Here is a 24,112-nt window from a genome sequence, read left to right as displayed (position 1 = left end):
GCATCGAAGCACTCAACACAATATTGGTTACGGTAATTTCGAGCATTTCTTCAAGATTCAAAAAGCAAGATGCTTGATGGATTGTTTGGACTCTAGAAACTTCAACCAAGTAAGAGAACTTTTACACTGCTAAACTTCAACTAAGTAAGAGAACTTTCAGACACTGCTTTCGATAAACTTACTCATCTTCTGAAAAAATCAGGAAAGAAATTTCCAAGAATTCTATAGAAGTCTTCTTGGACTTTTGAAGGAAGTGAGAATTCTTGAATATCAGACTTGATTACGAGTACAACCGAGAAGAAACGACTAATTGTGCTGATGACTCAAGTGATTCAGAATTAGAAGAAAATACATTCCTTCAGAAGGAAGGCGAGTACAAAACGTTTGAAAAATTGTTCAAGGTGCTTTTTTTTTAATTTTGCAGAGTTGTAGTTTGTACAGTAATGCTTATCCAGGTTTGCTAATAGCATACAAATTTCTATTGGCTTTACCCGTAACTCAAGTAACATGTAATAACAATAATAATAATAATAATAATAATAATAATAATAATAATAATAATAATAATAATAATAATAATAATAATAATAATAATAATAAAAAGGTTTTCAAAACTGAAACACACTAAAAATAGGTTAAGCAGTACCATGTCTCAGGAACATCTGGAAATATTTATGTCGATGTCTATTGAAAAAGATTTCTTAAGGAATGTTTCGAATGAAACTGTGATAGATACAATAGTATCAAAAAGTAGTACATTAAAACATCTGCTAATTTTGTTAAGTATACGTACTCCTTGAACATCATGTAATACTTTGAACAATTCAGCATAAATACTGATGAAAGAATGTAACGTTTAATTGTTACTACTGTAGAAAGAAAACTGTGTAACTTGATTTGGGCCCTTGTGGGAAAAAGCGCCCGCGCCCCTCTAATGATATCTATCCGCCCCTGGGAGGAATTGGTGGAATGAGAAATGTGGAAGGAAACGGGAGTACTCTGAGAAAGCCCACGAACACGATGTTGTCCACCACAAGCTTACTTGGCCGGGGATCGAACCAGGGGCCTCGTACACCAGAGGTATTGCGCCCAACCACTGAGCCACGGTGCCCCCTTCTTTTGTATTTAGTTGGAGGACAACAGACAATCATCAAGTAGCATTTGTCGTTCAAAGAAAAGTTAATGTAGAAAGTAAAATTTCGTTTACTGCATACAATTCAGGAGTGTTTTGTACATCTTTACATAAAAAAAAAAGTTAACGCAATGAGTACATAAGGGTCTTACCTAGCCATACGATGACCTTCACCAGTTGGTTTATCTTCGAGAGATCGAAAGGAAACACATCCCGATGGAGGGCCAAGTTGCCAAGACAGTTCACTATAGAAAATCTGCGAATCGTTCACAGCAAGTTCATGTAAAGAAGGTAAGGTTTCGGTAACACAAACAGATATATCTGGAAGGAATTATAAGAATAAATGAAACTTCATTCATAAATGAAATTGGGTCTTTTTTTTTCTACGTACATAACGAAGGATCACAGACGAATGTGACGATTTCTTTAATTGTAACATCAATGAATTGAGGCTTAACATTTAATAATTTAATTCTGTATATGTTAATATCCATATTCGCACGATTCTCTCTCCATAAAGAAATCTTAGCACGATTACCGCGAAGAAATATCTTAAATTATTTCAGCAATATGAACCTTGAAGTATATTTAGAATATTTACTTGCTCCTGGTGTTCCATGCGTAAATAAATAAAACTTCAGCGGTTGTATTCAGAAATAGGAATACAAAATGGAAAATGGATCCAGTTGGCTAAGGACAGAAGTCAATGGAGAATTTTTGTGATCTCGGCATTGAACCTCCAGGTTCCATAAGCCATAATTATACTATTTGGTCTAGGAATTAATTCGTGCGGTTTTACAAAAGATGGCGTAACTAGCTTATTGTCCCATAGTTTCGTTGATCCAAACATGCGTTGAAAACTACTGTCATTGAGCATCTTGTTTAGTATATGTCAGTTGCTTGAAGCGGAAACAACAACATTTTTTCTTCAACTGAAAATGGCGCATTTTGTGCCTGATAAAGTGTTTTTGCGGGGAGTTATTCTTCATTGCTTTAACATGAAGAAAAGTGCTACCGCAAGTCATCATATTTTAGTGGAAGTGTTTGGTGACCATGCTCTAGCTGAGCGAACGTGTCAGAAGTGGTTTGCACGGTTTAAAGGTGGTGATTTCAGCTTGGAAGACCAAAAGCAATTTGGACAGCCAAAAGAATTTGAAGATGAAGAATTGAGAGCATTGCTTGATCAGGATTCGTGTCAAACGCAGGACGAACTTGCAGAAGCATTTGGAGTTGAGCAAACAACAGTTTCCAAACGTCTCAAAGCCATAGGAATGATTCAAAAGATGTCTTATTGGGTTTCACATGAATTGAAAAGAAAGACGTTGAAAGAAGAAAAACCGTTTGTTAATTGCTGCTTCAAAGACAGAAAAGGAAGGGATTTTTGCATCGAATTGTAACTGGTGATGAGAAGTGGATTCATTACGAGAATCCTAAACGAAAAAAGCCTGGGTGAAGCAAGGTGAACCAGGTCCTTCACAACCGAAACGAGATATTCATTGTGCAAAGGTTATGCTGTATATATGGTGGGATTTGAAACGTGTGGTGTACTATGAACTTCTGAAACTTGGTGAAACTATTAATGGACACCGCTATCGACAACAATTAATGCGTTTGAAGCAAGCTCTGGCCTGAAAACGACCAGAATGGAATAACAGGCATAATAAACTTATTTATCAAGATGATAACGCTCGACCACATGTCGCAAAACCGGTCAAAACCTATTTGGAAAATGTCGGATGGAAAGTGTTACTCCACCCGCGATATTCACCAGACACTGCTCCGTCTGACTACTACTTGATCGATTGCATGAATAACGATTTGATTGGACAGCGGTTCACTTCTTCAGAAAATATCGAAAAATGGGTCTTTGATTAGATTGCGTCAAAAGATGAGGAATTCTTTCGACACGGAATCCGTAAATTGCCTGAAAGATGGGAGAAAGTAGTGGCTAGCGATGGACAATATTTTTGTTAACGTATTCATTTACTTTGTTTTTGAAATAAAGCTTCAATTTTTATTAAAAACCGCACGAATTAATTCCTAGACCAAATATATTACATAGCTGTGGCATACAGGTATTTATAATTTTCTTACATCCATATATACGTTTTTTTTTGTTTTTGTTTTTTTTTTTTTTTTGCGATAGAAAGCAGTTTCTAAATAAAAAATAATTATCCGTATAGGATTCGAACCCATGCTAAAATGAAAGATTATTTGCAGTTCGGGACGCTAACCACTAAACTACAAAGGAAGGAAGAGTAGACTTCCATCTGTATATCTTAGTTCCGTGAGATCCTACGCTCATTAAAGTTTTAATCATGTGTTACCTAATATACCAGCTTCTGACTTATCTTTTGTCATCATGTATGACCGTTTTCTATAAGCAAATTAGATATTTACTTGATAGACATGTCTAGATTGTCTATTTCCCTTGTATACTCTTCTAGCCATTTACGCATGTTATTCTGTGGTACACACAGCTCGGAGGGACGTAATGTTCTACGTTTATTTTTCTGGACTTGATCTCTTGGAAGGCAGACTAGGTTTCAGTAAGCAGAAATGTACATGAGTGGATCGAGGCCTAACTTAGGTTTTTGAGCACTTTCGGCAAGGAGGGAAGATATGTAACAGTAACACAAAAATATCGATATTGGTGTCTAATACATAGTTTTTGGAGTCGCTGAGATGAATAGTGACATACTCATGCCGTTAAATTCCCAATTCATTTCCCATGCGTATCTTAAGTGAAAAAGGGATTCAAATACTTTCGATAAACGTATTCTCCCCTGAAGAAGGATACGCATTTCAGCGAATGATTCAGGAAATCTTCCTTACATGTTGAACACAAACAGGTATAAACAGACTTTTCAGGAATTTCTTGAGGAACTAGACAATACTTAACAGATACGGAACATATTTTCAACAAGGCGAAGCAACGTAGCACGAGTCACCTGAGTCTCTCGCCTTGATCAGCAATTTTTTTGGCGAGAAGATTTTATCAAATTTTTTGTCAGTTTCATCACCAGATCATTTCTTGTGATCACAATCGACCACGGGAATTGATTATATAAAAAAAACAATATCCTCAGTAAAATTAATAACATTATTCAGGATATATTGCATCACATTTTCAGACATTGGGCACGGATGCTGATACAGATAGAAAGGCACTGTCAGTACCTCATGTATGATAAGCAAAATTCCCAGAGATATTTTACATGTAGGTCGTAGAAAAATCTTCGCAGCTTTTAGAAATCGCATGAGACGAGTTGTCTCATATGTATCATCTTCCTTAGCGGCACTATGTCACAGCCACTCAATTATCCCAATCGTAAAATGCAGTCTGTTTTAGATTTATCCTATTACATAAATGATAATCTACTTGTTGTTTTTTAATGCATTGAATTTTACTTGAAGTTACGCTTGATGACCATTCAAGATATGTACTGCTTATTTTTTTTGACCGATTCTCTGAGTAATTCGTGAAGGGTAGTTTTATTACACCTAACGATCAATAAAAGTGATAACACGTTTGTTAAAAAATATACAGTAAACTAAGGGCTGGCACACAGTATACAAATAAATTCACATGCACCTTAAATGAAATCCAATCTCAGGAACAACTTTACCAGAGCAAATAAATTATTATCCAAACCGGAAGAACAAAAAGGCCACAGTTTACGATTAACATATTGAATACTTACGACATGGTTACAGTAAGAATGAATTTAGGAATTCTGTTTATAAGAGCAAACATTAAGAAGGCAGGGATTGTAAAGGAGAAAAATCATTCTAGTGTTCCCAGCTAAATACTTTAAAACGATAACGTCGGGACAATTGGTGCAATTTGTCTACGACAATGGCCCCAGATGTGCATATTTCATCAAGCTTTCACAAGTTATTCACAGCTTGTAAAGGCACCCTTCTGAGAAACGGTTAAATCCTACTTGAGTGTATACTCAAACACGAAAAAGCTAAAAATTGTTAATTTCCATTTCTACTTTATCAGGAAAATTACAGTGAATTCAAGTTCTGATGACAATTTCAAGTGCCAAGTTTCTTATTCTGTGTAATAATAAAAAATAGTAGCGACATTCATTTTATTTCAGTTCGTGAGTTATTCCTGCGTCTGAACTTGTCTTCAATTTGGGATATGCATAAATGTAGACACGGACGATGAATGATTGACCGCAAATTTTTGTCACAAAGTATGCAATAAATTTGATATAAACATGACTCAAACAGTAAACTGATCTAAACATACCTATAAATCGGTACATGGTAAACGGTTTGAAGTCCTACAAAGAAGATAGTTGATGAAAAGGTTGGATAACAAGTCTACCATATTCCATTTTCCAGTTTTGATAGCTGTTTGTCGCTATTTTAACTATGCATACTTCTTATCATTTTACTACGCAATTGGCAGCATTGGTTAGAATGGAAAAGTATCACTATTGTTCACATTCATTGTGCTACCAGAAGAGTTTGGAACTTCTGTAATATAACCTTTGAAGTCTTAACGAGCTCCGAGTAGTATACCTTCGGCTTTTTATTGCCGAAGTTTAAATTGCACTGTTATAACAGTATGTTGTATATTTTACTTGTAACAATCGTAATTTACTTGTAATTTTGGGTCATAATGTATTTTAAATATATACTAGGCAGATTCTGCTAATAGAAGAAAAGAAAGACCAAGAAATAATATAGTTATAATGTTAATATATAAAAAACATTCAAATGTTCTTATGTAATCTAATCTTGATGTCGTCGTCATGACAACAAAAATTAAATAGAATTATTCTGTTGATTAAGCAGACATCTTAGAAAGGACCCCGCACTTTTCTTATGGAAAGTGGCTTTCGGCTAATATTGTTGAAACTTCGCTGGTTGATAGTTCTTAACATGTGGATCAAAAGTCTCAATGGGCACAAAGACCGAAATCCACTCCTTCCCCCCAAAAACCGCCTGCAAGTAGCTGGGGGGATTGAACTGATTTCAGCATGTAAAACAATTTGTTGTTTTAATCAACTCAACAAGGACCCCAAACAACCACATGTTAGACTATCAAACTACCCCACTTGACACCGCCCTTTTCCCCCCACATATCCCTCCCCGCGAATTACCTTACGGATGTTCCATATTACTGTAGTTTATAGTTGCGCGTATCTGTTGAAATACCTACAGTTTTGGTCTCACCGACGATATAATGGGTTTCACGTATCGCTGATTACGAATCTGAGGTGAGAGTTCTAGAATTCAAGATGGAGAATCAATATGGCGGATCAAAAACACGAAACTCCTGAATGTAGCCACAAATAGCTGTTTACTAGGGTATTTTGGGTCGTTGGTTACGAATCTGAGGTCAAAATTCTTGAATTCAAGATTGCAGATCCAATATGGTGGATATAAACGTCGAAGCCACAAATCGTAGTAGACTAGAGTGTTTTTAGATCGCTGTTTAAGTACGCAACATTCCTTGATACTTCAGTCACCATGTAGAATTATTCTGCACCCTTGTCCTTTACCAAAACCCACCACAGATATCTTAATGCTGAACGGTGTTAAAATAATTCATCAATTATCTGTTCATTATTTTCATCATTTCGGTTTGCAGCATCTAATGTGGTACTTAGCAATGAGTCATCGGGATATCTAATATTCTCTAAATGTCGTGCATGGCCTAAATACCACAAGACACTTGCAACGTGCGCACATGTACCTAATGTACGAGCACCGCTTTGACATGTACAGTAGTAACCTTGAATAACATTTTGATCATAATCCTGGTCATTGTGTTAGTAGACAGAGGATACCGCGATGCAATTCCTTTACTGGAATATTTAGGAATTGATCATAGAATGCCCGCACTCCTACTACCACGTGAAAGACAACTATCAACAGAAGATGCGAATACTTCTCGACTAGTTACTAAAAGTCGATGCATAGTCGAGGCAAGAAACGGGCATCTAAGATCTGTTTTTAAGTTCCTAGCACAAACATTGAATCTGCAACATGCAAAGAAACTGAATAGTTTCTATCGCATAGCTGGAGCTATTTTGAACAGATACCATCCCGTTATTTTCATGCAAGATGCAACCATTGAATTAGCTAGAGAAATGGGAAATAGGTCAATCATGCCGAACGTTGTTAAAGCAAGAGTGGAGGTAGATAATCTTATTAGAAGTAACGGTCAATGGGCACCGTTGAATGATCAAAGCCTAATTGATTTCTCTGTACTTAACTTAAACTACTTACGAGATTTGACTGTAGGCACATATCAAGTAGATCTCTCATCCTCTTACGTCCAAGATAAACTAATACGAGATAAGGATGAGCAATTCCAGCTTGACGAAAACGTAACTGAACCGGGATTCCTGCGCATACGTCTCTACTCAAGGTTCCGCAATGCAACTAAGCATCAAGTTTTCATAGCATATGTAGCCAATGATGAAGATGACCAGGATTATGATCAAAATGTTATTCAAGGTTACTACTGTATATGTCAAAGCGGTGCTCGTACATTAGGTACATGTGCGCACGTTGCAAGTGTCTTGTGGTATTTAGGCCATGCCCGACATTTACAGAATATTAGATATCCCGATGACTCATTGCTAAGTACCACATTAGATGCTGCAAACCGAAATGATGAAAATAATGAACAGATAATTGATGAATTATTTTAACACCGTTCAGCATTAAGATATCTGTGGTGGGTTTTGGTAAAGGACAAGGGTGCAGAATAATTCTACATGGTGACTGAAGTATCAAGGAATGTTGCGTACTTAAACAGCGATCTAAAAACACTCTAGTCTACTACGATTTGTGGCTTCGACGTTTTTATCCACCATATTGGATCTGCAATCTTGAATTCAAGAATTTTGACCTCAGATTCGTAACCAACGACCCAAAATACCCTAGTAACAGCTATTTGTGGCTACATTCAGGAGTTTCGTGTTTTTGATCCGCCATATTGATCCTCCATCTTGAATTCTAGAACTCTCACCTCAGATTCGTAATCAGCGATACGTGAAACCCATTATATCGTCGGTGAGACCAAAACTGTAGGTATTTCAACAGATACGCGCAACTATAAACTACAGTAATATGGAACATCCGTAAGGTAATTCGCGGGGGGGGGGATATGTGGGGGGAAAGGGCGGTGTCAAGTGGGGTAGTTTGATAGTCTAACATGTGGTTGTTTGGGATCCTTGTTGAGTTGATTAAAACAACAAATTGTTTTACATGCTGATATCAGTTCAATCCCCCCAGCTACTTGCAGGCGGTTTTTTGGGGGGGAAGGAGTGGATTTCGGTCTTTGTGCCCATTGAGACTTTTGATCCACATGTTAAGAACTATCAACCAGCGAAGTTTCAACAACATTAGCCGAAAGCCACTTTCCATAAGAAAAGTGCGGGGTCCTTTGTGTAGAAATAAAATGTACGCTTCTCCTTTATAATTATTAAACAAAGTGTACAAAAAGGGTAATTTGTATGTTTATGGCTCAATATTAACATTTAAGAACCAGACATATCGTTATACTGTGTCTACGCTATCAAAGTACAGGATTCTGATAATTCAAATAAATTACAGATTTAACATACTGAAGATCTATTTTTTAATAACAATACAGTTATTTATTTACATGAAATATACAGTACAGAAATGCCAGCAAAATTACTTTTTCTTTTTCTTTACAAAGTTATGAACAAAACAGTACTCAAAGTTTTATTAATATTAACTTATATAAATTAATATCAACTTATATATAATTACAAGATTCTTATTTGGATTTATAAATTAGATATTTAAGCTTTACAAACTTAGAAAAAATTAAAAGAATGAAGAAAATTAAAAAAGAATGGAAGTAAAAATATTTACACTATGGACAGAAGAAGACCATACTCAAACCTAGGCATAATCCCTGTAGACGATAAATGTTTGGAAAATTACAGTTCTGTTCTTAATTATTCTTTTTCTATTCTAAGTTGGGGTTATTTCGTATTTCTAGTTTGGTGCGATTACTTAAAATTATATCCTATTAAACCTATTTTCCTTGACATTTAAAACTTGATAATGATATCCTATGTGGTAAGAAATACATTACAAACCCTGCTTGTTCAAATCCACGGAATGGTGTTTTGCTTAACAACTTTAGTGATGTTTTATGTATGCATCTTTACCTACAGATGCGATCTAGTTAATACAAATTTGAAATTCTGAAAACTCTGAATACTGACAACCACCTAAGTTAACTCAGAACATTTTATATCACTTTCTTTACACTTTTGCACGTAATTACCAACGTTTCAAAATGTTAATTTATTTTATATTATTCATACATTCAACGTAGTTACAAATAAATTACGAAACATGAATGAAAAACCAGCAATCTTACTTCTTCTTATTCGTCTATAAAAAAATTCAATTTAAAAGGAAAATAATAATTTATATTAATATTATTTTTAGGATTACACCTTACAAAACAAAGATTATGCCTTTTCTTGGTTTATTTTTCATCTCTGTACTGTTTAAAATCAAACATGATATGAACAAAATGATGTTTGCCGCCTTTAATTTCTTCCTTGACTAGCATTAAGTGCTAAATTTAATGAAACAAAATTCTGAGGGAAGGAAAATCATACACACGAAAAAAAATTCTACTCATGTTAATTTCTAATTAGTTATTGAAATATAACTGAAACGAAAACATTGCACTTCTCACCACCAAAACCTTTTAAAGTTTAGTTCAAATAGCTATTTAAGAAGTACCCGGATCTTCCTTGACCTTTTTTTTTTTTTACGCTCTTGAAACAAATATTGGTGCAAAATGAGTTCCTCTGATATTGTTTTCATCTTGCACTACCTCTACGTTCTGCTTCCATTTTGATATTCAAATGTTTACACTTTACAATGATCTTTATTTCAAATCCAAAAATAAAAGTTAATTTTATGCTTTGAAACTTCACAAAATATCAACAGGCTTATATATGAAATTCGTAGTTATCATTTTCATAACATTAAATGTCTATTTTCTTTGAACTTTGTCTTACTGTTTATATGGTATTGAATATTGTGCGAATGATCTTTTAATTTATTTTACTGTATCAAACTATCCACAATCGTTTATTGGCATACTTCGTTTACGTTCCTTTAGTAGATGAGTGGGTGATAAATGAACAAGTTTAGAAAAGAAAGTAAACTTAGTCCCATACAGGGTAACGTGCGTTCAAATCTGATAGAGTACTATCTCCCAGGAGCAGACTTGACTACTGACGAGAAACTGATACATTTCAGAGAATCGATCATTTAAACGGTACACTGTTTCCTAGCCAGACATGTATGTTACAGAAGATTGATAAATGATTCAAAAACACACTATCTTTTGAAAAGGATACCATATGCAGGCAAAAAAAAGATACTTGAAACAACATTTTGACATAACAGTTGTTCTTAAATAGGTCAAACCATATTACCACACCAATAGACATGTAGCTTGTGACATTTTTTTCAAACTTGAAAATCTTGCAAAAGAGAAATGTACTTACAAATTTTTGAACTATAAGGAAAAAATACATTGTAGTTCATCACTTAAACAACAATAAATTGTGCAAACTCACCACATACACTTTGTTTTTGAAAACTAGCTGTTACTGCTATCCAGATCTAATAAACAAAAAATAAAGGAAATACTTAAATGAAAAAATAGAAGTAATAATCCCTAACATTTATATCATTAAACAGGAAAAGTCGTACCAAGTTGAGGTATCACATTCAAGGCTCTGTAAATAATAATGTTACATAGCTTACTCCGGATGATCATCGTACTCTGCATTAACTAAGTTACATGAGTCACGGATTCCTCCAAGTGCACTAAACGAATACAGTGGTAAACTTCTGTAATATTGAAGTATATTGGAACTATATATTTTGAAAACAGGTTTACAGTTTTACCACCATTCTTCACTCTAAGAGAAACAATACATTTCACAAACTGTATTCACTGTAACCTCATATATGTGTATTGAAAATTATGCACAAAGTATATTTAAAAAGGTACATGCACTATTGAAAAAATACATTTATGTTGATGCAACTTCGCTGCCTAATGAAAAAAAAAGTACCTGATATCTCTTAAACTTCAATAAATACAGTAAGAAATAAATAAACGTAAAAATTTTATGCTAGCAACTTATGGACTTTAGATAAGATTTGAGCGAACTAATAGTTTGTTTTAAGAGAATCCTCTTCGTTATGAGAAACATAATACTACGATGCGCTGTTAATTGTTCAACTTCTCGAATGTCATTTATAAATCAAGAAATCTACACCAGTTAATACAATTCGTAGTTAAATTCTGCATTCGTACAGAATGACATTAGGACAGTCCCAACATTAATTCCTGGTAATGTATTAGGACAGTCATGTTATTTCAATTTACTAAGAGTAAGTTTTTAAATATGAAATGAAACCAGCTTGGAGGAATTTATAACAAAGCTATCACACTGACTTTCTAAAACATTAGTTTTAGAAGTAAAATATTCATGCAATGAGTACACAGTTCTTGATGACATTACACAATACAACACATTTCTCGATAACCGAACAACAAAAGGCACATATCTAAAATCTTCACTTAATTTTAGCTTTAAATGGTTGACGAAGGTGAATGATGTTACCCTCACTACAAACACTATGTCTTACTTATATCTGTGGCTTGGTTGGGAAGTTTTACTGTTTCCTCCATACACTCTTAAGAGATGTTCACTATTTTTACGTTAATAGTTGCTTTCATTCCCACACAAATGAATATAAAATATCATACACTTGAAAATGTTCACTTACATAACATTAACACATTTGACCTTTAAAAATACACACAATTCTCCTCAATTATGACATTTTCTTCAGAAAAATATCCAGTAAGTCCATAAACGACAAGACTTACAATGTAACATTGATTACACGCAAAGCACCAATAATTCGGTAACACATTTACATTTTAATACATTCGGTATTCTACGATCTTCCAAAGAATTTCGAAATGTGTGCTTCGAGACCATCTTTGTCAGGTCTATGCTCAGGACAGCTGTAAATAAGGTCTGCAGAAAGACCTTCCACTGGAAAAGAAAATAATTCCCAAATATGAATACTTCCATGCATTCAATTTATGAGACAGAGACAACATGTCTGTACAGATAATAAACTCCTAAGAATTGAAACTAAAGGTACGAGAATTCAGGTTGTTCGATCTTCTTAACTTTATATAACGTAATTACGCTCTAAGAGGAACTAATATTTTTAAATTAAGGCCCTGCAACTGATTTTGTAAGTACGTGATCACATGGTTTAGTAATACATATAAACTGTTTCAGATGTCTTCTATTCTCAGTAAGCAAATCCTAAATTCTTTAGTTAGATCTTAGTACAGTGAAGGTAAGGCAAGACCAGTGAATAGATCAGCATAATTTTTATTTTCAGGAAGCATTTTCAGGGCCTTAACTCAATTGGAAAAAAAAACAGTGGATGCCCCAAATCATGTGGTGATGCTTCGGAATTCAGGGGCGTCTCACGAATAACTACGGGTTGGCAACTTCAACATTTTAAATAAAAACAGGGATTTATTTTGCCACCATTGAAACAATCGCTAAATTTTGAAGAATTTTGAGAGTAAACATTTTGCCATATTTCTTACCGTTTGGGAGCCACATGAACTCATTAATACGTTAATGCAAGGATTTCCGCATGCTGGAACTCACAAGGAATAGCAAATAATTATTTGAAACTAAAGTGGAGTACAAAAGTGCATATGAAGAGATAAACGGTGAAGTTTTTGAAAACAAAGGTGTCTCGGGAAGGGTCTAGGTCAAAACCCCCACAGCCAAACCCCCCCACTCAAGAAATGTCAAAACGCCCACACGATCGGTCATAACTCCCACACAAATGGACAAATCCCCCAAACGCACGAACGGTCAAAACCCCCACACTCAAGAAATGTCAAAACGCCCACACGATCGGTCATAACCCCCACACAAATGGACAAATCCTCCAAACGCACGAACGGTCAAAACCCCCACAGCCAAAACCCCCGCACTCAAGAAATGTCAAAACGCCCACACGATCGGTCAAAACTCCCACACAAATGGACAAAACTCCCACACATAGCAACGGTCACAATATCCACATAAATGGACAAAACCCCCACACAAATGGACAAAGCCCCCACACAATCGGACAAATCCCCCACACTCTGAAAATATCGTGATTGCACGTCTTTGTTGCGGCTCTTTACGACGCCCACTTTAGTGTTTCTTTCATTACAAAACAGTGCAAGAAGAATAGTTGCAACATCGGTTTAAGTGAAATAAAAAATGTTGTTAAAAAGTACAAGGGCAAGACATACAACCAGGATCATTTCAGAGTGTGGGAGATTTGACCGATTGTGTGGGAGTTTTGTCCATTTGTGTGGGGGTTTTGTCCATTTATGTGGGGATTGTGACCGTTGCTATGTGTGGCTGTTTTGTCCATTTGTGTGGGAGTTATGACCGTTGGAGGTTATGACCGATTACCAGTGTGGGGGTTATGACCGTTCGTGTATTTGGGAGATTTGTCCATTTGTGTGGGGGTTATGACCGATCGTGTGGGCGTTTTGACATTTCTTGAGTGTGGGGGTTTTGGCTGTGGGGGTTATGACCGTTCGTGTGTTTGGGAGATTTGTCCATTTGTGTGGGGGTTATGACCGTTTGTGTGGGCTTTTTGACATTTCTTGAGTGTGGGTGTTTTGGCTGTGGGGGTTTTGACCGGTTCCCCTCGGGAACACCTCTTGAAAGGGGGGGGGGAACGCAGTATTAACAACTCTTAGTTACTCCATTAGAAAAACATAGCATTATTATAAACTATAACATTTTTTTTAATACTCTAATTTTCTGTAAATTGATTACCTGGTTAAATAAGCAACTTTTAATTTTTAATTAATCGTGATGAAGAGACAGACTTTACTGTATTCCCTCATAACAAACGTTCATATCACTCAGTTGATTGACAGTTGATAACAGCAACAAAATACAAATAACCTAAAATAGTAACAATGTCCATTCTGGAAAGATAAGAATATTAACTTACAATGCGGTGATGTTCCACGCTGTACAGTATTAAATAACACAGATGCAAGGAATGTGTGGTATTGAACATATGAATGTTCCAATAGTGCTAGTGTTTCAGTGCTTAACGCATTGATTCCTTGTTTCCATATCGCATGAACTTTCAAAGCAATATTCAAAACCTACAAGAAGAATGAAATGGAGTACAGAATTTTTGAGTTAATTATTTAAAAATAAAATGTTCTAATATAAGTAGGAAAGAGTACATGAGATATACAACTTATGAGCAATGTTAGTAATCTTCAAATGTGTTCTATTACTTCGAGATTATTTAAGTTTCAAATAAGACCTTTCTATTAAGGTTATTACACTTATATTACTATAGTGGTAACACAGATACACTTTTGTTTATTTCAGTTTTTTAATGTAAGGCCTATTTTGCTTGTGGTGGTATAATGATTTGGCATGAGTACAAGAACAGCAACAATTAAATCTTCAGGAAAGAAGAAACAAAGTTCATGTATTTAAATATATTACACGCAATTTTATGTACATTGCCTGAGAAAAAATCGCCTGGCCGACCTGTTTTAAGTGCTGAATGCTTTGGAGATTGCTGGATGGACGCTCTCACACGCGCCAAAATTTCCAACATTGTTACGGTCCGAGACCAGCCAGGCGATTTTTTTTTTCTCAGTGCAGAACTGCTGCTCAGAAGTTTGATACACAAACCTGAATAGTTTCAACATGCACGGCAGTGCATGGCAGCCAAGTTCCGCGAAAAAAATGAAAACTGGCCTGCACTGCCGTAAGCATACTGTATTATACACGAACAAGAGTTTTGGGTAAAATCGCCGATTTCGAGGCTTTGTAAAAACGATTCTATTAAGGGTAGAAACATGAAATTTAGACTTTAAGGAGATATCCGACAGATATACTCATATGCTAAATCTCACATTCCTACCTTTAACTATATTCGAGTACTGGACCCCTAAAATACGCAGTTTTCAGGCTCATTGACTCGCTGATCAAATTGATTAGGTACTTCCCAATGAGATAGAGACGTGAAACTTTGCATAAAGGTACCACATAATGACTTGAGTATGGAAAAAGTCCGAAATGTAAGGAATGAAAAAAAAACTGTCCTTAGCCAAGCAAGAAATCGTTTCACTCACTCACTCATCAAATTGATTAGGTACTTCCCAATGAGATATAGACGTGAAACTTTGCATAGCGGCACCCTATAATGACTCGAGTACAGAAAAAGTCTAAAATGTGATTAATGTGCTATGGAATTTTTTTATGGAAGAGAAACTGTACTTAGCCAAACATAAATAGGTTCGTACTTTCACTCATCAAATTGATTACGTGCTTCCCAATGAGACAGTGACGTGAAACTCTGCACAAAGGTACCTTATAATGACTTGAGTGTGAAAAAAGTCCGAAATGTGTGGAATGTGCTATGGGAATTTTTTTATGGGTGAAAAACTGTTTTTAGCCAAGCAGAAATCGGTTCATTCATTCACTCGTCACATTGATTAAGTACTTGTTTACGAAATATTGACGTAAAAGTCTGTATATTGTACCTTATAATGACTTGAGTATAGCAAAGGTCTGAAATTTAGGTAATGTGCTAAAGGAAATTTTTTATGGGTGAAAACTGTCCTTAGCCAAACAGAAATCGGTCCACTCACTGACTGACTCACTCATAGCATTGATTAGGCAGTTCCCAATGACATAGAGGCATGAATCTCTGTATAAAAGTACCTTATAATGATTTGAGTATGGAAAATATCCGAAATTTAAGGAAGTGCTATGGAAAAATTTTATGAGTGTAAACTGTCCTTAGTCAAGCAGAAATCGGTTCACTCACTCTCTCATCATTTCGTACTTCCCAATGAGATAAGACGTGAAACTCTGCATAAAGGTATCTTATAATGACCTGAGTATGGAAAAAGTCTGAAATTGACGAATGCGCTATGGGAAATTTCTTATAGGCGAAAAATTGTCCGTAGCCATTAGGTACTTTCCAATGAGATGAAGATGTGAATGTCTGCACAAAGGTAGCTTATAATGGCTTGAATATGAAAAATGTCCGAAATTTAAGGAATGTGCTATGGAATTTTCTATGGGCGAAAAACTGTCCTTACTCAAACAGAGATCGGTTCATTTACTCACTCATCATTGATTAGGTGCTTCCAAATGAGATAGAGATTTGAAACTCTGCATAATGGTACCTACCTTAGGTTATGACTTGTGTAAGTAAAATGTTCTAAATTTATGGAATGTACTATGTGAATTTTATGGGCGAAGAACTGTTCATAGCCATTAGGTATTTCTTAATGAGATAAGATGCGAAACTCTCCATGAAGGTACCCTATAACGGCTTGAGAATGAAATTTGAGGAATTTACTATGGAAAATTTTTCATTGGAAAAAATAAACTGTCCTTACAATAAGAAATCGGGAACGATTCCGTTATTCAACACATCATGTACATAGTGATAATGTTGTAAATCGTCTGAGAGGTCGACTTGGTGCCCTACTCGCTGGTCTATTGGCTATCACGTGCACTTTTGGTGTATGGGGTCCCGGGTTCGATTCCCGGTGGAAGAACCTTTGGAATCTTAACTCTCCTCGATGTTTCTGTGTTTATGTCCCTGTCGTTCTAGGTTAATAGAAAAACGGGCTAAGGTCACTGAGAAAAATCCGTTATCCGGACAGCGGTATAGTGTACAAATATACGGGATTCTTATGTTTACTACAGAAATCAATACTTATCATACATTATCCATATGCTACATACGTACTGCCCTCTTTCCCGCTTAGATGTTATACAATGTCGTTGCAGGGTGTCTGACATCTAACAGTCTTCCGTACGTTACGTACGTCAGCTATAAGTTACATATGGCTATCTCTATGTGAGATCCTGACCGCCTACATACAGTTCTTTCGTTCGTGCGGAAAGTACGTTTATTCGGAACACTTATATGGAAAGTATGTATACGTTTAGTATACGTTAAGTCCAAAAACTACAGGATTTACACACGTAACCTATGTTTTTACGTACGCCACATAAATTTTTTCTCAGTGTGCGAGTAAAATATGTGAACGCTAGTAATAAGTAGTTAAGCAAGTTAATGAGGTACGTTCTGTGAATCAGTTAACTTTTAAAAACATGGGCTACGACACGTACCTACTGCCGTAAATTTCGTGGTGGAAACACAGACAAGGATAGATAATTTTTTTTTCCTTCGGTGAAGATTTTTTCTTTATTGCAGTCATTGGTATTAAATAGATATTGAAATTCATTTGATAAGTAAGAGAATGTAGAGGTGAGGATATTTAGAATTAATGGTTTTCGAAGAATGAGAAATCCAATTGTTCGAATTTATGTGAGACTAGCAACAAAATGCAACCGATTTCGTAAATATATTGGTACCACGAGTTATATTACGGTTACCACAGTCGTTATGTAAAAATGTTCTTGATGCTTCGTGTCTCTATCTGTGAACAGTGTGCGAATCCCTTTCGTATCAGCCTTTACATCAACAGTGAATTTCGTGCCTTTGCTCTTCATATTTCCTGAATTTACCCACCTGGGGTTTGTCCCCACAAGCCCGCCTTTGCTCGGCCTACTTCCTCACACCTCTTAAGCTCACTTCTTTTCCTATTTCAACTATCTAAAATATGAGATTTTGTATCCCACGAAAAAGCCTATTTAAATAACATGGGGATTTCTTCATCTCCCTTTAGACTCCGTAAAAATTAAAAATATTCACTTTTGGCAATTTTTCTGTCGGTTAGTCCCGAAAAGCTACATTCATGTCAAATTTATTCATTGTAGCCCTAAAGGAAGTGCCCTATAATTTTGGAGTGTAAAAGGTGTCACGTATAAATAACATAGGAAAGATTTTTCAGTTCCCCATAAAACCACTCTAAAGTTGGAATTGTTTATTTTTACTGATTTACTTAGATAATACTAACGAAAACGTACAAGCATACCGAATTTCAAGTTTTTATTCCAATTCCAAGTTCCTAAAACATGAGATTATAGGTCTAAAAACACCCATTTAAATAACATGGGGAAATTCTTCATCGCCCTTCATCATTTCAACATTCCACGTCAACCGGAAGCACCCCTTTAATTTATGTCAGTTCATGTAGTTTTATATACAGTTAGGATATGTTGGTGGCAAATATAATTAAGATTACAAGCTATTTGAAAGGTGTATATCATTGTAAGGAAAACCCGAGGCAGTATGAAACTGCGCAACATGCGCGTCATGTAATGAACTCCGTAATTTCGCAATGTGGAAAGGTACAAAACAACTAAGTACATTGAAACACCAGCAATGTCTAGTGATGTAGCAACGAAGATTCAGCATCAAGGGTTTTGGGCCCTGTTGATACTCTTCGTTATTTAGGTAATGAAAAATGAAAAAATGAAATGAAATCTTTGAGTTTTACGTCCCATGGTTATGCCGGTTAGGCTAAAGGGACGGTGATTATGAGTAATGTATGAAATGGTGGAATGAAGAAAGTGGGAGGAAACGGGAGAACCCCGAAAAAACCCACGCACACGGTGTTTGTCCACCACAAAGTTCACTTGGCGGGGGCTGGGATCGAACCCGGGACCCCAAGCACCAGAGGTGAACGCTCTACCACTGAGCCACCGCGGCCCCCTAATGAAAAATGAGATGTTAGCGATCGTGATTTTGTAGTTCGGGTAAATGAATTAGAATCTCGTTTGGACATAACTCTCTGACAGATATTTAATAGAATAAATCCTCCCCGCTGTTCTAGTGGCTAGCATGTCCGACTTTCTTGTATAGGGTCTTGGGTTTGATTACCGGTGGGAGAGCCCTTGGGAACTAATGTTGCATGTGACACATTATGACTCCTTTAAAAATGTACAATTTTAAATTTAAATCCAACAATATTCCACAATTTAGAATCCCAATATACGATATTGACATGGTGAACTACAAAAAGAAGTGGATTAGTAAAAAAAAAGCACCAGAGGTGCAAAAAGTGCAGTTAAGTTCGTCAACCTCAAAAAGTTTTGAGATGAGGATGGATGGGCTAAGTTCCTTGGCCACTGCATCTGACACGAACACTGGAACTTGGCGCGAGGTGTCAAGGAAAATGTTAAGGAACCTTTGGGATAGTGGTGGTAGGTGTGGTGGGTTTGGGACCACCACTAACCTTAGGAATATCAACTTTGCTAAGGCGCTAAGGCACATATACAGTATACTGCAGTAAGATTGGTGATTCGAAACCCAGACAAGGAAAACTTATATTCCTCCACAAAGTGTCAACGTAAATGATGTTGACGAGTCTTAGGGATGGTGTTTGTGAGCGTGGTGGATCTGGGGGTCACCACTAGCCTTAGGACTGAAATGTCCCGGCCGTGAAACTAGGAACAGACATCTTAATATATTCGAATATGTTAGACACCTCGCGCCTAGTTCTAGTGTTCGTTTCAGAGCCAGTGGCCAAGGAACTTGGCTCATCCATCCTCATCTCAACACTTTTTTGAGGCTGACGAACTTGGCTGCACTTTTTGCCTCTGGTGTTTTTGTTCATATTTAAGTTTTTCTATCCACAGAATCGTGTCGGCTAAGTCCGAACTAAATGCGAAATGCCCGTTAAGTAGTAATCACAGAAGCACCATTACGAATATACTTCTCCTCCACAACAAACGCACGATGCTCATCGCGCCACGCCATTGCAACTACTGAAAATGATACGTATACCGCTTTCGATCGATACCTCCTCCACCGCCGTATCCTCATCACAACTCACACAGCGCTCTCTCCAAATATGGGAAGTAAAGATATTAATAAATGGAAAGAGAGGGCAATTGTTGGAAACAGTGGATTTCAACCTAAAATGGTGGAAGTTTTTCAACCGTACCAGTCGTTTGCGCTCCACACTGGTAATGTGCCCTACATCAAATGAAAAAGTCACGTTTAGAGTACAGCAGCCTGTTCGAACGGAACGTAAGACCACGTAAAACTGATACGGAGTACACTCATATTATTCTATAAGGGAACCTAGAACGCTTTCAGTCAATCTCAACAACGCTGTATTATTGATATGACGTGGATCCAAGGGAACAGCCTGCTGAACTGACAACGTAACTTTTTCATTTAACACTGGGCACCTTTCCAGTGTAGAGACCAAACAGCTGTTGCAAGTGGGATTAAAAACCACCTATTTCCAACAATTTCCTCTCTTTCCATTTTTTCGTATTTTTACTCGCAACGGAGTTGGCCTATGGCCTCGAACTTTTGATACTGATATAATATTCAATTGAAATTTTCTTAAACACACTAATCCAAGAGTATCTCCAATACAGGCCTATCACTTCTTTTCCATATCTCTTTATGGAAAAGTGCTTTTTATATGGTATTATTGCAATAACATGCTCGAAGTTCGATCTAATTGCAACTTAAAAAAAAAAAAAAAAAAAAAAAAAAAGCTTCCGTTGAAGGCTATTTCACACTGAGAGAAGCAGCAATGGGAAATTGAAGGAATATTCGTGAGAAAATCAACATATTCTACACTGAAGGTATCATTTGCGGGATACATACAGCTAAGTAGGGCTGAAGACAAAATATGAAAATGCACGGCCTCGGGATCTAGGAGAAACCTAATGAAGAAATAACTTACCGGTATTTTATTTTAACATTTCTTTGAAACATTTAAATTTCTTTGTTCAATTGTAATGCTACAAAAATTCGTCAATAAATATACAACCACAACAAACGAAAATTTATTACCTTCAAGTCATAAGAACCATAATATGCGACACAAAGCGAATCAAATCGGAACACTTAAGTAGAAATTTGACTATAATTTTTCAGAAATTAAGTCCTATAACGATGAAAATAGTAAAATGTCAATTCAAGATAACAAGTGCTACTTGTCATTCAATGTTGTTCTGATTAAAGTACATTGTAAACAAACTTCAATCAAATTAAAATAAATAAATAATAAATAAATAATATTAGAGAGAACCATTTGAATTACGAGTAGCTTACCTTCAATATGGAGTTTCTGACTACCTCATTATCAGCCAGTTGTAGACAGTGTTGATGTACAGTTTGCACATACTGGTCATGGACTGCAATAAATAATAATAATAATAGTAAAACAATACATAATTAGGTTTTTCTAAAGTACTTGGCACAAAACTGAATCTTCAGTTCTCTAGCTTGGAGTTTTTGTAGAGTGATTAATTGCACATCCAAAGTTAATATCATGCACTACTATTATGCTTGTGTTTAAAAAAAAAATATCTTTTCATTTGCCAGTCTCATATCCATTTCATGTTTCAAGAAAGAAAAATATAACATGAGCTGTAACGTGAAGAAGTGTACAGTAGTATATAAACGGTGAGACGAGTACGTGCGAGTTTTAAATTAATCTCGGAAAACAATTGGATATACGATATGTGCCCATTACAGTACAGGTCTTTGAAAATACTTTCATTTTATCCTGCTCTACCTTACGTGTCTCATCCAGATTTATAATTTATTCAGATTTTTAATTCATTCAGACTTATAATTTCTACAATTCATTCGAAGGCAATACTAAAAAGATCAAACGACAATACAATCTTCAATCATTTAACATTTATCAGTATCGGTTAGTGATCGTTATTCACTAATTAGGTTGGAAGCTGACTGTGGAATACGTGGTGTGACTGGAAAGCTCTAAGGCAGCAGCTTATGTAAAATGTTAAATGAATTTTTAATACTTACGAGTTACACATACGTCAAAAATGCTTAATATGAGTACCTTTTATAATTCGGCACACACCAATCTAACAGTCTAATTCTTGCCACATTCTTTTCAAGATCTCAGTCAATAAATGCAACTGCTTCTTCAATGCGTACTCGAAGTTCAGGTAAATTATTAGGTTATTAACATACCCCACCCCAAAAAAGTCACATGTGGTGATTTCTGGCGCCTGGGGTATCAGAGAAGCAAAATCTGATCCACACGACTATCTCTTCCTATCCATTGATTTGATAATCGTCTGTTGAGTTCTTTCCCGACACTCCGGTGCTAATACAGGGGTGCCCCATCCTGATGGAAAATAAAATTATTCATGTCCTCTTCCGGCTGCGGGAAGATCCATATCTGCAGCACGTGAAGTTAGGGAAGTCCGTTTACAAAGTTTTCCTCGAAAAACATAGTGCCGCACACTTTTTTAGGGGTGACTGTACAACACACATTCACTTTAGAGGGAATCATGAATGATATGTTCTTTCTAACCATGGTGATTTTCCAAAGCCCAGATCCTCACATTCTGTTTGTTTACTTTTTCCGAACGACGAAAGGTAGCCTTATCACTAAACACAACTGACTCAGTGAACCAATCTCTTTTCATAAGGTTATGCATCGCAATGTAGGACTCTAAGTCTCTTATCCTTGTAGGTAAAAAATGAAACGAAATATTTCAGCTTAACGTCCCACGAAGATTATGCCCTTTAGGCTAAGGGAGACAGATGATTTAAGGCAAGTGAATGATGATGGAAAAATTGATGGAATGGGAATGTGGGAGAAAACGAGTACCTCGAGGAAATCCACGGACACTATGTTGTTCCTTGTCTGTAGGTTCAAGTGCTTGCAATAATTTCAATCGGTATAAGCAAATTTCAAACGTTTTCGCAGAATCTTCCACACTTTGTTACTTCCAGGAACCGCTGATTTTTATGAGATCCTAGTGAAAGTCGCAAGCACACGATCAACTTCTGGGTGGCCTGTTAATTTCCTTCTCCAGATACACCCGTTTTCTTTAAATTGCCTCTACCATTTCCGAATTGAGTACCCGCTTGGTGGAGCTAACCTGAACTTCGTTCTGAAACAGTTACACACTGACTAAAGATGTTTTACATGAAATTTGAGAACACAAAATGCTCTCTTGTCTTCATTTCCTACCATCTTGATTTACTGTCGCTCCAGCAGCAGAATGCGTAACTGAATATCAGCTTTGCCAGCCACTAAACTTTGAGTTTTTCTTTCATCTGACATAAGTTGCATGTGACTGAATAAATAAACGTGAGTTATTGAATGTTGAAAACAGGAAAATCACTTACAACAGCTCTGTGTTATACGCATCCACTAGACATTATAAAATATATTTTGTCGTTAAAAATATGATAATTGAAGTATATTTCTCATATTACTATATGTTTAATTATTAAAACGTACTTACTTTGTACTATTGAATCCAGATCATGTGCTCTTTTTAATTCCTTCTCTAACAGAATTCCAGAAGTGTGTAAGATACGTCCCATGGTATACGAATGAACACTTCCAATGAAATGTAAAAGCCATGAACGTAACAACTGGATTCGACGTATTTTGGAGAAGTTTGACACTTCATGTTCTGATTCTGAACTATCATCAGCTGATGTTGACATTACAGGTTCTTCTTGACCATTATCAGCAATTTCTGGAAGCAGGGTTGGATTAATGAATAATATCTAGAACAACATGAATGTAATTTTCACACAAACTGTCACAATGCAACATGGAAATATATGAGTGGAAAGTACTGAACAACCACCATGATAAACAATGATACTCAAACCAAGCTGAAGAAAATGATAGAAGCAAAAGATTTTCTGTTATCTTAGAGAGGAGTAGATTCGATCTGTTTTCTCCAAGATTGAAAAATTATCTTTATTGTTTGCATTGAAATTAGTCCGGGACAAACGTGAACTTCCAAACTACGAATTTCGTTCACTTCTATTGCGTACTGTACCAACAACATCAACAGCGAAGGAGCTCATTGGTTCGGATTCCACGTTAATCAGTAGGTAAACGCCTCATATACCCTCGCTGCTGAACGGGACGTTAAACTCAAA

The 24,112-nt window shown here is 36.1% G+C and overlaps 1 protein-coding gene across 2 annotated transcripts in view; it reads right to left on the bottom strand.

Moving 5' to 3' along the window:
• The window catches only part of Grip128 (gamma-tubulin complex component 5), a 136,571-nt gene that overhangs the window by 9,931 nt on the left and 102,528 nt on the right, over nt 1-24,112 (bottom strand). Inside the window, exons 16-19 of one of the 2 annotated variants that reach the window (XM_081731328.1) lie at nt 23,458-23,697; nt 21,275-21,357; nt 14,252-14,411; nt 1,285-1,453 (exon numbers count right to left, since the gene is read on the bottom strand). In XM_081731328.1, the coding sequence (XP_081587454.1) occupies nt 1,285-1,453; nt 14,252-14,411; nt 21,275-21,357; nt 23,458-23,697 (652 nt within the window). Of the gene's footprint in view, nt 1-1,284; nt 1,454-8,729; nt 12,250-14,251; nt 14,412-21,274; nt 21,358-23,457; nt 23,698-24,112 lie in introns of those variants that run through there. The other variant, XM_081731329.1, reaches the window with a different exon arrangement.

This window comes from Thermobia domestica, chromosome 11, assembly GCF_964235325.1.
Source record: "Thermobia domestica chromosome 11, izTheDome1.hap1.1, whole genome shotgun sequence".
Classification (NCBI taxonomy): domain Eukaryota; kingdom Metazoa; phylum Arthropoda; class Insecta; order Zygentoma; family Lepismatidae; genus Thermobia; species Thermobia domestica.
This window is presented reverse-complemented; position numbering and strand designations above follow the sequence as displayed.